The sequence below is a fragment of the Myotis nattereri genome (genome assembly GCF_964212035.1).
Source record: "Myotis nattereri genome assembly, chromosome: 2".
NCBI lineage: Eukaryota > Metazoa > Chordata > Mammalia > Chiroptera > Vespertilionidae > Myotis > Myotis nattereri.
Window position 1 is genome coordinate 174,749,981 of NC_138076.1, and position 17,805 is coordinate 174,767,785.

The window sequence follows — 17,805 nt, forward strand, 5'->3', positions numbered from 1 at the left end:
AGCCAGTTTCGCCCGAGTGACCGATTCCCGGGAGGGAGGGCATTCGGCGGGAGGCGGGGGGGAGGGGGTCAAAGTCCAGGCCGAAGAGGGGACGATAAGGATAAGGGTGGAAACAAAGCCGAACGAACAGCCGCGCGGACGGCTGATTCCCCGCGTTCCGTTGGTGAACAAGCTTTGCTTTTAGCAAAGACTCGGGCCACGGGGCCAGCGCCGCTGCTGCGTTCTCCCCGCAGAGCCTGGAAGGGCGCGCAGGCTGGTGGCCCCGGGGCGCGGGCAGCGGCGGCCGGGCACCCTCCCCCGCGCCTCCGGCCCAGCAGCGCCAGGCAGTGCCAGCCGAGGGCCGGGGGCGGGCGCCGAGGGGCCGGCCGCCGCTGACGCCGTGCGGGCCACCAGCCCCGATCGCCCGGGCGGCGCAGGCCGCGTCCGCGCGGGGGGCAGGGCGCGCGCACACCGCCGTCTGGAGGCCGCGGGCGGCCTGCTGGCTCCGCCGCCGCCGCGCTCGCCATTCAAGCGCGCCGTGTCCCCGCCCCAGATCCCGGGGGGTGAGCGGGGGAGGGGGCGGGCGCCCGGCCGCTGAATCACCTCCCCTCCGCGCCCGCCCCAGCGCCGCCGCCACCTTTCCATTCAGTCGCCAACATGGCTGGAGCGCGGCGGAGGTGAGCCGGCCGCCCTGCCGCTCCAGCCTCTGCGCCCCAGCGCCACAGCGCCTCGGGCAGCGCCTCCGCTCCGCGGTGCCGAGGCCTCGGGGCCCGGCTGTCGCCCGCCGCCAGCATGTGGGGCGCCCCGGACGAGAGCTCGGTGCGGGTGGCTGTCAGGTGAGGACGGACGCGGCGGCGGCGGCGGGAGGGCTGCCGGCTGCGGGCGCGGCCGGGACCTGCTGGGGTTGAGGGGACCTGAGGGGCGCCCCGACGGGGGAAACTGAGGCAGCGGGTCCCCGCCGGCTTGGCACGCACGGCCGGACGCTAGCGGGGAGACCCCGGCGGTCCCCACGCTGTCGGCGTTTGCAGGTGGCTGGCGGCTGCGCGGCGCCAGGTCCCCGGGGGCGCTGACTCCGCCGGGTCTCGCACCCGCCCGGGGCGATCGATGGCCCGTGGGGCTTTGCCTGCAGGAGCACCCTCTCGGCCGGCCTGGGTGCTTTTAAAAAATTTATTTCGAGAGCGTCTGTCATACGTGTCCATGCAACCCTGGCCTCCTGAGGCAGGAGACAAAGCATCTGACTGACAGCGTTTCCACCAGCAGCTTGGGGATGTCTCTGCAAATGGGAGCCGCCTTAAGCATCACTGCGAAGTGGATAATGGCACAAGCGTGTGCGTGTAGGAGACACATCTGGCCTCTAATGCATTGGAATGGGAATTATTTTTAAGATAAAAATCACCGGGGGTGGGGGGGGGGAGGGGTAGGTCCGCAGAAGGAAGGAAACCCTTCAGCAAGTGGAAGGGTTTAACATGCATCCCAAGGTTGAGCAGGGTGGATGCAGAATGACATTAGACATGCCTGGGTGCGAGTTTGGAAACACGGGACGCCTCAGAGCTGCATTTTGGTCAATGACAGACACACGAGTGTTGAATGTAATTTAGACCGTTTTGATACGTGTCAAGAAGCAGAGCCCTGACAGTTGCTCATGGAAAATTGCAACATCATCCCTGAAATATTAATGAAGCATTCATGGTGGAGTAAGTGCGTTGCTTACACAGCTCGGATAGACTGCTACTGTGAATCCACTTCTCTTTATGGGTACTTTCAGGATTATAAAAATAACCTGTTTTCCGAGAAATTATACTTTAAAATCCTCCCCTCTTGTGGTCTTTCTGGAAAGCCATTTTGCAAACCCTGCCATGTCCGCATTTCTAAGTTATTTTAGTGACAAATCTTGGTTAGGCATAGAAATGGTAGTTTTATATATACTTTGTATCTTTAAGCAACTTAAAGACTAAAATGAATTTTAAAGATCTTTTTACATGCCCATTACAAGACCAGGAAATGACCACCCATGGAAGTGACAGTTTTATGACTTAGAATCACCTGTTATAAAGCTTTTGAAGTTTGAATTTGGCCTTCGTGGTTATTCTACACCTACTTATCCAACTGTTGGATTAGTTTGTTTCTCCTATTTACTGCTACTATGTCTCTTTTGGTCTTTTAATACTTACTGGTGATGGTACCCTGGCAGAGGAAGGGAAAGGGAAAAGACAGGGAAAGATAATTTTGTTAGTTAGCTGATCTGGTCAAGCAACATGATGAAGGAACATAAAATAAGTAATGGAAACATAAAATTTGGCTGGGAGAGAAGCCATTGTTACAGATTTAAGATTTTTATCTGTGAATTCTCTAGAACCATCATAGGGCCATGTATTGGCCATCCTATTAAATCGGATGCTGCTTTGCAGTGGAGGTGAGCAGAGCCATGGGTCACCCTAAAGTGGTTTTGACATGCATAATAGCATTTTGCAAGTGAATAAACGTGGTTCTGATTGTTGGTAAAGGCTTTATAAAACATTAGCAATTTCGTAAGCCACATCGTGAAGATTTGTGGGTTTTTTTCTTCATTAAATACATTAAATAGATCCACTCTCTAAACTTACTTTGCATAGAATCGAAATAGCTTATATAGCACTTTGGTATTAATAAAGTGCTTGGCCATATATTTTTATTTACAACAAATATTTATTCAGCATATATTCCTATCTCTATTATCCAGACTTCTGAGCTAAAAATAGCAATAATTGTTGGACACATTCCATGTTCTAGGATCAGTGCTGTGTGTTCCGATGTTTTATATCCTGTGAAATCTCATTTATTCCTCATAATAATCTTTGACTTAGGTCCAGACCTGTTATTATTATAGCCATTTTACAGATGAGACGCAGGAAGATTAAGTAACCTGAGAGCAAGTGGCAGAACAAGAGTTCCAACCCAGACAGCTTGACTCTATCTGGCCTGAATGGTTAACCATTAAGCCTACAGAGGTGAGAGGCAAAGACATGCTTTGCAAAGCTTTACTTAGCATAAGGTCAGTTGCCTCTTCCTGGTTCTGTACTAGTTCAACTACAAATGAATGGCTCTCACAGGTTATGCATACCTAGATGCTGCTAGAAAAGATAGAGATCAGAAAGAGAGGACCTGAACTTAAGGCTAAAATATTTCTTCCAAGTCTTTAATCTTTCCAGTGTCCTCTTAGCCTACCTCCGGTTTGTGATAAGCTTCACCAGCAGGGTAAGTAAATCAACAAATGGACCCACACCAGCAGGGCATTTAACCTGCGTTCCCCCTTCAATGTATAATGTAATAACAGGTAATAAATAGAGTTGACTCTACCTATGTAAGTAAACAAGAATGTCCTAGAGATTCTTGTGTTTTATTAGATGGAGAGACTTACCAGTATGCCAAAGCGAATGACTCTATTTTAGGTTTCTCAAAATAAGCGCATGGGTCATATAAAGCTTTGGGGAACAGAAGGTGAACAGAGTGTTTCTCATTTAGGGAGAACATTTTAAATTCAATATCTGAAAATAACCTTTTGACAGAGTATATCCGAGGTGTTCTGCAAGGTATCTTTCATTGTGGTAGATGCGGATTCAGGTGACAGCTGGCACCTCATGTTGCTGATGAGCCCTTGAAGTATGATTAATGCTACTGAGGAACTAAATTCTAAAGGATTCTAAAAGTTGGTCCTTGATTTAGTTTTTGGAAATATTTTATGTATGCTTGGAACAACTTGGTATGTGGATCTACTTTTTGACTGTCAAGTTGATGAAATCTAAAAACTGATGTAGTATTTCTGATGAATAGTTAGTGTGCTAATTGACATGTATGTAAGTGTAATATATGCATTGGATTGCAAAGACTTATGAAAAAGTATGAAAAGAATGTAAATATATCAATAATCTTTGTATTGATTACATATTAGAATGATAATATTTTAATATATGGAGTTAAGTAAAATATTACTAAGGCCGACTGGTGTTGCTCAGCTGGTTGAGCGTCAGCCCATGAACCAGGAGGTCATGCAGGGGTAGGGCACATGCCTGGATTTTGGGCTTGATCCCCAGTAGGGGGCATGCAGGAGGCAGCTGATTGATGTTTCTCATAGATGCTTCTATCTTTCTGTCCCTCTCCCTTCCTCTCTCTAAACTCAATAAAATATATTTTGAAAAATATTGTTAAAATTAATTTCATCTTTTTTTATTTTCCTTTTTAAAAATGTGGCTACCAGAAATTTTAAAATCAAATGTAGTGTTGTTCACATTATATTTCTATTGGATAGTGCTGCTCTATAATTTAAACAAGGTGTATAAATATAGAATAAAACTTCAAGCCATCCTGTCATAGACTAAGATCAAGAAAATGCCAAAATATTAGGCGCCTGTTTTTAGAGTGGATACATACATACACACACACACACACACACACACACAGGATTTGATTTATTAGCAACATTTTTTTCCTCCCAGTGCAGAAAAGTTAGTGTAGAAAGTTACTAACTATGGGCTCCATACAGTAGCTGATTCTAAATCTAAGACATCATGAGATGGCATGTCCTTGTCCTTTCCCTGTTGTAATGCTAACATAACATTTGAAACTTTTTTCCTTTACGAGAACTTTAGCTCGCAGAAGATATCAAGAGCGGAATGAAAATGGAGACGCAGAACCATCCTGTTTTCACATCATTGTTAATAGACAATATGCCAGTGGTTTTCAACTAGTGTGCTGCAAGAATTGTTAAAACATGCAATTCCTATTTAGTCAGGGGCACTGACCTCTTTTCCCTTAGACTGTCAAATTAAAAAATGACAACAGCCAACTCAAGCCATCCAATGTGAATGAATAAAAATTATACCTGTTGTGTTTTTTTTTTGGTCAGATTGGCAAAACATATATTTTTTTTGTTGTGCTGCAGAATTGTAGTAATCACTACATGTGCCACGAGATGAAAAAGGTTGAAAATCATTGGCCTGTGTGGATTTGAGCTAAAATTTCTTTGCTTGGCTTTGGCAGAGAACAGTACATACCCTTGGCAGTGAGTTTGGATGTTGTCTAATTTACTGTGTTTCACCTTACTGGAGCACTTTTTAAGAAGTAGCATTGCTCAGCAGGCTTGAGGGCTCATTGGACAGTCAAAGCTTTGTTACTAGGCCTGTCACTGGCACTGATTTGCTAAGTGAACTCCCTGAACTCTTTCCTCATGCTGAGGTGGCCATGTAATGGCATTAAGGGTTGCACAAACTTTTCATATTCAGTCTATTAAATATGTGATTTTTGTTGTTGTTAGTCATACTGTTGACACAAATGGTGCCTCCCTATTGACAGGAAGGCACTATTTTACCATTTCAATCTTGACTTTTCCAACAATATGTTTGCTCTGGGTGCTCTGGTTATTAATAGGAAACACTTAGGCTTTTGTGGTCTCTTTGTTTCATCCTGGTTATAATATAAATGTATTATATTTTATTTAATCTACATAAAGACCCTATGAGGTAGGCTGGACAGATGAATAAAATATTATACAGATGAATAAAATGAGTCTCAGGCACACTGGCGACCCCTTCAAGATTTCTCAGCCACTGTGTACGAGAACTGGCACTCAAACTCAGGTTTCTGATATCTACTTCTGTATTTCTAAACATATTTCCACATATTTTCAAGACATTTCTCATACTGATTTCAATGTAATAAAGATCTTTCAAGCTGACACACGAATATACATCTGGAGAAAATTATCTGAAACAATTTAACGCTTAGAAAATGTGGAGGTAGCTAAGCAAGGCTCTCAGAAATATTTACTTTATAGAAATAGATGGTTATCTGGTGTTTGGTCATTTGTTTATTCCTTCCTTAATGCAACAAATATTTATAAAGTGCCTACTATGTGTTGGATGTTGGATGCTTTCCTACCACTGAGGATACACACACGTTACAGCATGATGCCTGCCTGATGGAGCTTAGCCCGAGCAATATGAAGCTTTTCCAATGCACAGAGTATGTTGGAACTAACAAAATATAGTCAGCAGCACCAACTAGACATGAACAACAATTGTTGCAGTTTAGTTTTTATTTCTCCCTTATTTTTTCAAAAGCGTATATTAGTTCATACGTTTCTCAAGAACAGTGCGTTAAGAATGAAAGGGTGTCCTGCTTCCAAACATATTTCACATAAAAATTGAACTCCAAAGCTTATGCAGTAGGATTTTATTTATATCATGTCCCACTTGATATAACATACATGCCCTACTTGTATTTATTTATTTTTGGATCAGGAAGTAAAGGAAAGAGAGGAGTAAAAACTAGCGGATGATGTGAGCTGAAAAACAATGAAATTATTTTATTTACCAAATGAGTTGATACATTTTCTTCAGGTGTATTAAGTTTGTGGAGTATGATAGACCTGTTTGTTTTGAAGTCCTTAGGAGTTCAGATTTCATGTCTAATTATCACTACCCCTTGAGCTCTTACCTCTTTCCTGCTAATTGGCTAATATTTTGATGCATGATTATGGGGTAGTGAATGATGCACTAGAAATTCCGGTTTAGTGAAGCCATGAAAGCAGAAATTATCTTGGCAGTTAATTCCATACTCTGCCCAATCTTCCAATTCACGTCAATTTCTCCTCAAAGAAGGGGCTTGGAATTTTCATTATTATGGATGTTTTCCCCCAAGACAAGTTATAACTCACCTGTGAGACTCTGACTTAAAAATGGTTGTTTTCTGTCAACATTAGACATGACCTTTATCTGAGTTTTAGATCAGGAAGAAAAAACACAACAATGAGAACGCCTGCCAAATAATAGAAAGTATTTGTGTGCAGTATATCATTAGGATAATTTTACGCAAAATAAAACAAATGTTTGCTATTTTCAATGCTTGTCTCTGGGAAGTGGATTTGTGAATTCTTTGTTTCAACATGGTTTCCCAGTGGATTAACTATTTAATCTTCTCAGAGTGTTAAAATAGTTTTCCTCTGGCTGAGGCTTTATTTGAAGCAAATGACAGCTAAGCCGAAGGGGCAATTTTCATGATATCTCACAATTATTATGTAGTCTTTCTGAATGTTTAAGAATTATATTTGAGGTTCCTTTGTCCTTTGTTTTTTTGAAATTATTAGCCATTTGATATATAGAACATAATTTTTAGTACTTCTATAATTATTGACAACATTGATTTCAAAACTTGAAGGGGACCTTGATGGGGCCAGCTGGTTGAAACTTTTTTTTTTAAAGACAGTTGAGGCAATAGCGGCCCAGACAAGTTGAGAGAATTGCTTGAGGACCCACAACTAGCAGCTCAAGTCTTCTTTGTGCTGTGGATTTCACTGGCAGACATCCCAGAAATAAAACAAACTTAAAAAACTGCAGTTTTAATCCCTTAAGCCCTCCCTATAAAAGTTCAATTTGACATTTAGGTGAGTTCTCCCATCTCAGTGCCCATTATTTTGGCTTCTAGAAACTAGACCAGGGATTCTAGTGAGCAGGGGACCCTGGAGTAGCTATCCAACTTTATATTCCTGGTATATTCAAATATGAAGAAATTGCCAAAACTGAGTAATAAACATAATATAGACAGTTTTCAACATTGGCATGTAACACATGGATGCTCTAACAGCAGCTACAGAAGGACGATGTGGGAAACCTTGGAGAGGGTCAAGCTGTAGTTATTCATTACGATGCGGTATGTTGATCACATGGTGTACTAATGAGGCACAGGGCATTTCTACCCTCAATAGTATTCTAATTTTATTTATTTTTTTAGACAATTTTTTTTTGTTTATTACGTAATTGTTGAATGTCCACTGTGCCCTGGAATCACAGAAGTTGGAGGCATTAAAGCAATTGGAGGTGCATGATTGAATGAACATTGGATGGTTAAAAACTTTTTTGGTCTGGACTCTTACCAATGATAAACTTTGAGTAGGAGTTATCCACTTAACCTCAGTGGACTTTGGAAAGGATTAAAAGAAATAACCACGTGAAAGCATTTGGAAAACAGTTTTTACACAAACATAGGCAGTAATATTATTAGAGATGAGTTTGAGATAACCAGGAATGGGCATGTTGGCTATATTCCAAACTCTAGCAATTGGATTAGTCATTCTCTAATATGTAACCCATAACTTGAATTTGCAAAGTGCTTGTAGCTGTTTGTATTTTTTGTTTTTGAGTGTCTATTACTTGCATCACTATGAATGAAACAAAAATGTGTATAAATACTTTAAAAAAAACCTTACCTTTTCTAGTCACCTCTGCTTTTTTCCCCCCAATATGTAAATCACATGCCTTGTTGCTCTATTTTACCAAATTCCTTCTTTTATAATTTAGTAAAATCCGCTATTTTTATTCCTACCTTTCTCTTTCCACAAAGACTTCCAGTTGTTATGGTTTTTAGTGTTTAATAAAGTTACTACCTTATACTTTGTGAGATTAACAATAGGATTGAGTTATATTTCCCACTAGTGGCTTAACCTGTTGTAAGAGGAAGGTGATTAAATTGGTTAATAAAAATGTGAATTTTCCTTCTGAATTGGCTTGCACCAGATTTTTGAAAATGTTGCTAATGCTTTCCTTGCTTCCTCTCATCAAGTGTGGCAATAATACACTAAGCCAGGCTATAGATTAAAGAGAGCTGCAAGGAGTAAACTGAGTAAAAATACTAGAAATAATAGTAAGATTGGATTGAAAAATAAATTTACATTTTTTATAAAGACTGTTTCTAGCACCTGGAGCTAACGGGGCAATGTGCCTGTAGTATTCATTGGTGGCGCTAAGGGAAGACTTAGCTGAAAGCATTTTAAAAGAAGATTGAAACTTAGAAGCAGGAAGTAGATCTTTCAAGCCTGATTTCAAACTCAGCTTTTAATTTCATTTTATTTTTATTTGATATATTTTCTACTATTGAAATAATGTAATCAGATTAGTAAAAGTACCCAGGAAAAGATGAGAAAAATATCATAGTTCATCACCATGATATAATTACTATATATCTGTTTTAATGCATATCTACATTTTTAAAATTGTTATAATCTGGATACACTTTTATAGCCTGATATTTACAGTTTAGAGCAAGCGTATCAAACTCGTAGCCAGCGGGCCGCATGCTGCATGCAGCCCATCAGATGCGAGTTTGACATGCTTGCTTTAGAGTATAGTGTATGAACTTTTCTATGTCTTTATATTAAAGAAGGGCATTTTTTAATAACATGTTAAATATACATTATCTGCTTTACTTGAATAATTCAATTCAATATATATTAAATTCCATATATCAAACGAATTTAATCGACAAGCCTTTATTGTCTAATAAGGACATTAATTTCATTTTTCTAAGAGTTGTGCTGTGTCCTATGATTCTTGGTAATGTTTTCATTTCCACTGATGAGCGCAGACTCTACAAATGACTATTTCCTGGAATTGAAGTCTCTAAATAAGAGCTTTTTTGGTTTCAGCAAGCTGGAACAAGAAACCTTGGGAAAGAGTCAAGCGTAGTTATTCATTATGATGTTCTGTATATTGATCAGAAGGGGGAGGAGAGTGCCATTCACCAGAATATATGATTAAATGTTTCAGCATCTTCAGTACCATAACATTAAGTTAGGTATATAGCAAGATATAATGTGTTAAGAGAATACACACATTTGCTCAGCACATTAGTCTTAAGCTACTGATGGTAAACCAAACACAGGTTCATAACCATGCCACGTTCCTTGAAAATCAGTGCATTTCTGCCCTAACCGGTTTGGCTCAGTGGATAGAGCATCAGCCTGCGGACTCAAGCGTCCCAGGTTCGATTCCGGTCAAGGGCATGTACCTTGGTTGTGGGCACATCCCCAGTAGGGAGTGTGCAGGAGGCAGCTGATCGATGTTTCTCTCTCATCGATGTTTCTAACTCTCTATCCCTCTCCCTTCCTCTCTATAAAAAAATCAATAAAATATATTTAAAAAAAAAGAAAATCAGTGCATTTCTAAGACATTTATTTGTGTTCACCTCAGTTCAACACAAAATATTTTTGTTTGAGCGGCCTATTGGCCACCCAGTCTGCGTCTGTTCTGTCCTAAAATGGAAGTTGTCAACTGCTGATTGATTAAACATGAGAGTACAGATTTCATCCCTCATTATTTGACCTCCCATTTAAGGTTCCTTAATCCAAATGTGACATCTGTGACATTTTCAGGTCTCCATTTAGGCAATACAAATGATGCTTTTGAATTTTAGTTGGCCAACTTGGCCTTAAATTGACAACACATTCTCTCTGTCCTTGATTATGTTCTTATCTGTTTTGTTTCATAAGTGTAACTGGACCTTGCGTTACCCTTGTAGCAGATTTGGTTCTTGTTTTTGAGTATAGGGTTTCTTTAGTTATCGTTGATTCTGAATTTTGTAGTAACTTGGTATCACTCGACATAACTTTTCATTTCTCTTGTTCAAGTGTTCTATGACTGCAGTTCTCAACATAGAGTAACCCAGACTTGATGATTTCACAAATCTAAATTTGAGCATGTTTTGACATCAATTGTGTGGTCTCATTTTATATATTTCAATGTTAGGATTCTATCTTATTCTATTTTAAAATAGGCATAAAGAGATTATGTGGTATTGAGTGCTGTGGGTATGGGTGATTTTTAAGTCCAATGTGATGCTTAATAATAAAGCCAAGATTATGAGTTTGATCCCCGGATGGACTTGGTAGCTTTGCTGCTGTTTTAATGTAACCTATGCAATCACAACACATACTGTTGTTTGAAGCAGCAACTGGATATTAGTAAGGATGAATCAGTACAAATCAGTCAACACTGGTGTAAACATCTCCAACCATGTTTTAGAATTCTCATTCCCTTCATTAGATCATTATGCATGAAAATACTTTTATACTCAAATTTTACAGGGAGCTCAACTAGAGAAAAAGATACCTACCTCAGATGTTTGTTGTGAAATTAAGTAAGATAATGTACATAAACCCTTATCATAGTACTAGCATTAGTAAATGTTTTATAAGGCATAGTTGTGTCCAGCCAGTGTAGCTCAGTGGATTGAGCATCGTCCCATGCACCAAGAGGTTTGATTCCTGGTCAGGGCATTTGCCCGGGTTGTGGGCTCCATCTCCAGTAGGGGGTGTGCAGGAGGCAGCGGATCTATGTTTCTCTATCATTGATGTTTCTATCTTCTCTCCCTCTCCCTTCCTCTCTCTATAAAAAATCAATAAAAAAACATTTTAAAAAAAAGAATAGTTGCTACTGAGGGGTAGGAGGAGATAAAAGAGGGCATAGGGGAAACAGATGGTGATGGAAGGAGACTTGACTTGGGGTGGTAAACACAAAATACAATATATAGATGATGTATTATAGAATTGTATACCTGAAACCTATATAATTTCATTAACCAACGTCACCCCAATCGATTCAATTAAAAAAAAAGAAAAAAGAAAAGTTGCTGCTTTCATTTGTTATCATTTCTAGAGGCCCAGTGCACGAATTCGTGCACGGGTGAGGTCCAGCCAGCCAGACCCCAATTGGCAGATCAGGGCCAGGCTAGCTGGGGGAAAGGGCTGCAGGCGATTGGCCGGTGGACCCCACCCCTGATTGGGGTGGGGGGGCTGATTGTGGGCGGGGCCGGCTGTGGGGAGGGGCTGTGGGTGGTGCGCCAGCTGGCCTTGCCCCCAAATGGGACTGGGGGGGGGGACCGTGGGAGGTTTGCCAGCCAGCCCCAACCCCAATTGGTGTGTGTGGGGGCGGATAGGGGGCGGAGCTGGCTGGGGGGAAGGGCCGCATGTGGTTGGCCAGCTGGCCCCGCCCCCTATTGGGGTAGAAGGGGTGATTAAAGGCGGGGCCAGCTGCAGGGAGGGGCTGTGGGCCAATCAGGGTGGTGGGGGTCCATTGTAGGTGTAGCTGGAGGCCAACCACCCTCCCCCCCACCCCCTGCCCTGGCCAGCCCCTCCCCCTGTTGAGATGGGGGGGGGGCAATTGGGAGCAGGCCACACCCACAATTGGGCCAGTTCACTGGCTGCAGTGGGTGTCATAGTGACCGATCATTTCGGTTGTTTCGGCATTCCGGTCGCTGGCTTTTTTTATATATAGAAGATTTTTGTCTGCTCCCTACCTCTGAGTTCCTGGGTCAGTCCTAAATAAAGTCACTAGTAAATCAGAGCACTGCTGTTTGCCTTGCCAGCCCATTAGTCTGAAATTTGTTTTGCTGCTTCAAACTTACATGCATATACTTTTAGGATCACAGCTTTTCCTGTCACCTCCTATCACTTGGCTTCTATCTTGGTGTCCTGATATATATCCCCACCATCTTGAACAAATCCACTTGGTTCAGTGGTTGAGCATTGACCTGTGAACCAATTGTGGGTGTGGCCTGCTCCCAATTGCCCCCTCCCCCCACCTCAACAGGGGGAGGGGCTGGCCAGGGGAAGGGGCTGAGGGAGGTTGGCCTCCGGCTAGAGCTAGCTAGACCCACAATGGGCCCCCACCACCCCGATTGGCCCACAGCCCCTCCCTGCAATGATTCAATTCTTGATCAGGGCACATGCCTAGGTTGCGGGCTCCATCCCTAGTGCAGGGTGTCTAGGAGGCAGTCGATCAATGATTCTCGAATCCTTATCACTGATGTTTCTATTTCTCTCTCCCTCCCTCTATGAAATCCATAAAAAATAAAAAGAACTGGAAGCTGCCATCAGATTGAATCCACTTGTACACATGTGTTGGCACTGACCAAATCTGGGTTACTCTGGACCTCCCTTCACTTCCACGTCATCCAGGCCTCTGGCCAGACTAGTTTTCAGCCCAGCTTTTTTCCTTCATTCATGCCAGCTTGGAGACCCCACTATGTTTTGAGAAAGATTTTACCTGAGATCAAGACACTGTGATTTACATATGGGATTAACATGAAATACGTGTGTATACGGGTGCACACGCACAAAAAAGGAGTAGATGAATCTGGACAGTATGGTATAAAATAGATTAATGTAAATAGCCCAGTCAGTATGGCTCAGTGGTTGAGTGTTGACCTATGAACCAGGAAGTCATGAACCAGGAGATCATGAACCTGGAGGTTCAATTTCCAGTCAGAGCACATGCCTGTGTTGCGGGCTTGATCCCTACTAAGAGGCAGACCATCGATGACTCTCTCATCATTGATGTTCCTATCTCTCTCTCTCCCTTTCTCTCTGAAATCTATATATTTTAATTAAAGCATGGACTTTAGGGTCACACAGATTTGAGTTCAAAATTTTAGGACAGTTTCTTAAACTTTATGGATCTTAGTTTTCTTATCTGTAAATGGAGTTAATACCTATCTTATAGGATTGTTAAGATTATATGAATGTTGTAAATGCCTCGCATTTAGAAGTGTTTGAGAAATGTTAGATTCTTTTATCTTTTTTTAGTTTTCCCTCTCTCTTCTTCCCGTTCTTCCTATTACCCCCTTTTCCCTCTCCATTTATCTCTATCTTTTTAAAATTTGTATTTTCCCTCTTCTAGGTAAGACTTGCAGTGACTAACCATACTTTTTTTTCCCTAATCACGTCAAGGTAGGGATAATTTCTTTGGTGAGTTTTTTTTTTTTTAATAAAATTTCACCTTCATCTTGGATTTGTCTATGAGGTTAAGATTAAGAGAACTAATCTCATAGGATTGTCATGAGAATTAATTGGTATATTTATAAAGCACTCAACATAATGCTTAACATATAGCAGTCCTCAATAAATGTTTTTTGTAGTCATTAACTTGTAAACGTTTATTTTTAAACAAGGATTCTCTCAAGGATTTTCCTTTGAGGCCCCTTTTTACAATTTATTATTTATGTCTCTAATGATGAAGAAGAGGGAAGATGGTGGATGGGAGAAGTAGGAAGAGATTGATAAAAGGGTATAAACTTTCAGGTATAACAGGAACATAGTTTGAGGATCTAATGAATAATATAGTGACCATATATAGTTAATAACACAGTATTGTGTAACTGAAATTTGCTGAGAGTAAGAATTAAATGTTCTCATTAAAGAAAAAAGAAGAAAAATATGTGAGGTGAAGGATTTGTTAATTAACTTGGAGAGGAGAATCCTTTCACAATGTATATTATAAGAAATCATCACAGTGTACACTTTAAATATCACATAATTTTATTTGCCAGTTATATCTCAATAAAGTTGAAAAGAAGAATGATAATAGTGCATTTTATATTGGGTAATATATGACCATGATATTACCAAAGTTATCAGTATTGTATTTATGTGATAAAATGGATGTCTTGGTTTGTCCATATAAATACAAGTTGTGAAAGTCAAGTATGAGAAAATAATGCTTTCTTGACCACATTGAATAACATTTTTTAAATCTTTGTCCTCTGTTGGTATGTATACTAATGTTATTACATTCCTTCCTGTGTATCTTTAAGGGCATGGGAAAACTTATTGATTTGCAACTGCTTACCTAGCAGGGTGAGCTGACTGACATGTTAATCCTTAAGCCTCTTAAATATATTGCTTGGTGTATCATTAACCTGGGCACACTTCTACTTATACCAACAGAGTTTTTAACCAAGACTACAGAAATGATCTGAAACACACACACACTCACACTCACACACAATTTTCATGATCAACATGAAGAAATTAAAAGATTTGATAGAGTTGAGTTTTTCGCTAACTTAGAAAAGTCATCTGATTAATTTTGTCCTTCTTTTTGTAGTTCATATGTCATTTTGCATATTTTTAAAATTGATTACCATGATTAAATAAAAAACAAATTTGTGACTTTTTTTTCATAAGACCATACTCATTAATTAGGTCTTCCTTGTTTATACAATAGTAGCTGCTGAAATCTTTGACTAGATGACTAGTTTTACTTGCATTGAAAAACAAGTTTCTGAGTGATATGGCATCAATAAAGTCTGAAACCGAAATTATTCTGAAAGCAAATTACTTTTTAAACCTGTTTAGAAAACAAACTTGATTGAACTGGTGAAAGAAACACTTTTAGTGTCCTTCACAAATTGGTTTACAATGAAATGAAACACCATGAAGACAGATCAACTTAGAAAATATGTGATAGAAAATTAAGTGGACTGTTCAAGATGCCTAACACAGTACTACTTGCTGTCCATTACAAGCAGAAGAATGCTCCCATATTAGCTATTAAACTATGAAACACTGTGGCAGAAATAAAGTAATATAACTATGACTATCCTTCAAAATCAATCATCAGATTCCCTCTCCTCATACCTAAAAAACAGATGCTTATATATCTGTGTTGTTTTCTTTATATTTTGATGAGAACCAGATACTTTTTTCAATATCTGTTTACCAGAAAAATGAATACAATAACAGGAACACGTGATTCAAAACGAGTCATCTTTGTACTTTTTTTTTTTTACTATCAAATGTTTATTTTCACATTACATACTTTTTCTTTTATGATTGAATATTTAAAAAATGACTTTTGATGGTGAAAGTAGTGCTTTTGGACTCTGAGTGCAGCTCTCTTCTGTTTCACTGGCTCACTTTGGGGTGGCGATGGTATAAAAGTAAGCCTGTGGAAAATAACGTGACACCGCTCTATGACTCAAGTCCTTCTACATGGAAAGTGGGTTATACTTCTGCTGAGTACCTTATAGCCTCTTTGTAAAGGGCTGTCAAAGTATAAAAAGAAAGCAAAAGTTACTTAAATAGGTAACTTTTAGATATTTTGGTCTCTTATGTAAATGGAGTTAAAATAAAAATGAATTTGTGAGGACAATAAGTAGCTCTTATCCCTGACCATTGCAATTCATCTTGGCTCAGATCAATTTAATATATTTCAATTTAATTCAATTCCATTTATTAGTTATTGAGGCCCACTAAAATCAAGTGCTCTCCAAACACTTTGCTTGGCACTGGGAAATGCAAGATGAATAGATATGGCTCTTGCCCTTGAGGAACTCAGTCCATTTGGGAGAGTTGTTCAGTGTCCTTGCAGGACCTGATAGCTGTCCCATGAAATATGCCATAAGTGTAATATGAACACATATGTACATATTATTGGAATAGTCTACCACTATAGCCATTGTAATCATATTAGCCCACTTTTAAAGAAAGACTAATGACTCCTTATTTTCCAAAATAGTAATGTAAACTGTTCTTAATGATTTGTCTCATGACACCTAATCTTTCCAATCTCCTCATCTATAACATAGCTCTATTGGTTTATTTGCTTTTATTCTTTTCCTCTATACTCATCCTCTCCTGATTTTCATGCTCATTCTATGAAAAAACAATCCTTGTCCATAAATTTCATTCTATTTTCATCAGATGTTATTTGCAAAGATGTATTGACAACTGCTCATTCACTCATATAAGGAATGAGTATATACTCATAAATACATATGTGAGCACAATTAAAGACATATTCTTTTCCGGCATCATTAATGACATTCCTTCAGGATGGCCAGCTTGGATCTGAGTGAGTCAGGAAGCTCCCATGGAAGTTCTCTAAAATATTCCATTTCTAAGAATAGTTTGAATAAAATTTAAAATCCTTTTGTTAACTGCATATCTATTTCTTATATCTACTTCATCAATCCCAAGGTCCTGTGGGTAAACGCTGTGTTTTTTCTCAGGAGACTAATGAGCTGTTCTATCTTCCAAGCCCCAAAAGCCCCTAGGCACTTTGAACATGTGATATTGATAGAGTTTATGAGCTTCTAGATGTCCTTGACAGCTTCGTTTGTGATTATCCAAACTTTTGATAGATAGACCTTTCAAAGTATCCAGGTTTGGTTATAAAGAAATGGCAGAAATGATTTCCTAAGAGGAAAATGGGCTTTGACATCAAGAGAGTTGTTTGAAACTGACTTCTAGTTTTTAACCTTGGGTGAATTATTTAAGGTGGCTAAGCCTCAATTTCCTCATCTCTAAAAAGTATTGTAATAGGTACTTCTTAGATTATTCTCTCCTAACGGTGCCTTTCCTGTTCCTGATTAATTCTATCATGTTCACATGTGTAAGTATAATTTAGAGTATATAGCAATGCTTTGTAAATAGTTGTCTTTAGTGTCTTGGGTTTATGTTATTTTTTGTCTTCCTCCTCAGTTAATTTTTAATTATTTAAGAGCACAGGTAGACTTTTATTTCTTCTTTGTCCTTCTCTGTGAAGTGATCAATATATCAGTAAGCATGTCAGATCTGGTTCTCCACACCAGAGGAGAAAATATAGTATACTCCTGATTATTCGTATGGAGACTTTAATCAACCTGTCAAAAAATATTTGATGACTACTGATGTTGCAGGAAGGGTGTTCTGGGTCTGGAGGATATAGATGTGAGCAAGATAACATTTTTCATTTTCAAAGAGATAACATTGGGTAAGGATAGAGAGCGTAAACATAAAATAATAATTTTAGGTGTTGATAAGTACTATGGAGAAGATGTAACAATATGCTTAGAGTAATTGGTTCTGGCTGGGAGGAGACATTTCAGTTGAGACCTGAACCATGAGAAGATCTCAGAGGAGGGCATTCTAAACAAAAGCAAGTGCAAAAGCCATGAAAATAAACTAGCCTGTTAGTGGAATGGTATGAAGAGCAGTACAGCCAAGTATAGCAAATAAAAGGGAGGATGGAGGTAAAAACAAAGGTAGGCAGGAGCCAGATCATTTAGGGCCTTTTAGTCTAGAATGGAAGTTTTTGACTTTCATTTCAGTGGGAAGGCTTTTAGGGAGCTTTAAGTGGGGGTATGACATGATCTGATTTACATCTTAAAATGATAACTGGTTGCTTGCTATACAGAAGATGAACTGTGTTATAAGAGTTCAAAACAGAGGTGGGAGGCCACTGAGAATTCTATTATTGT

General features: G+C 39.9%; 1 protein-coding gene across 3 annotated transcripts in view; it reads left to right on the forward strand.

Moving 5' to 3' along the window:
• Positions 1–409: 409 nt before the first annotated feature.
• The window catches only part of KIF21A (kinesin family member 21A), a 145,809-nt gene continuing 128,413 nt past the window's right edge, over positions 410–17,805 (forward strand). For 2 of the 3 annotated variants that reach the window (XM_081083669.1, XM_081083670.1), the window contains exon 1: positions 430–815. In XM_081083669.1, coding sequence (XP_080939795.1) covers positions 772–815 — 44 coding nt within the window. In that variant the 5' untranslated portion in view covers positions 430–771. Of the gene's footprint in view, positions 816–17,805 lie in introns of all 3 variants that reach the window. The other variant, XM_081083671.1, reaches the window with a different exon arrangement.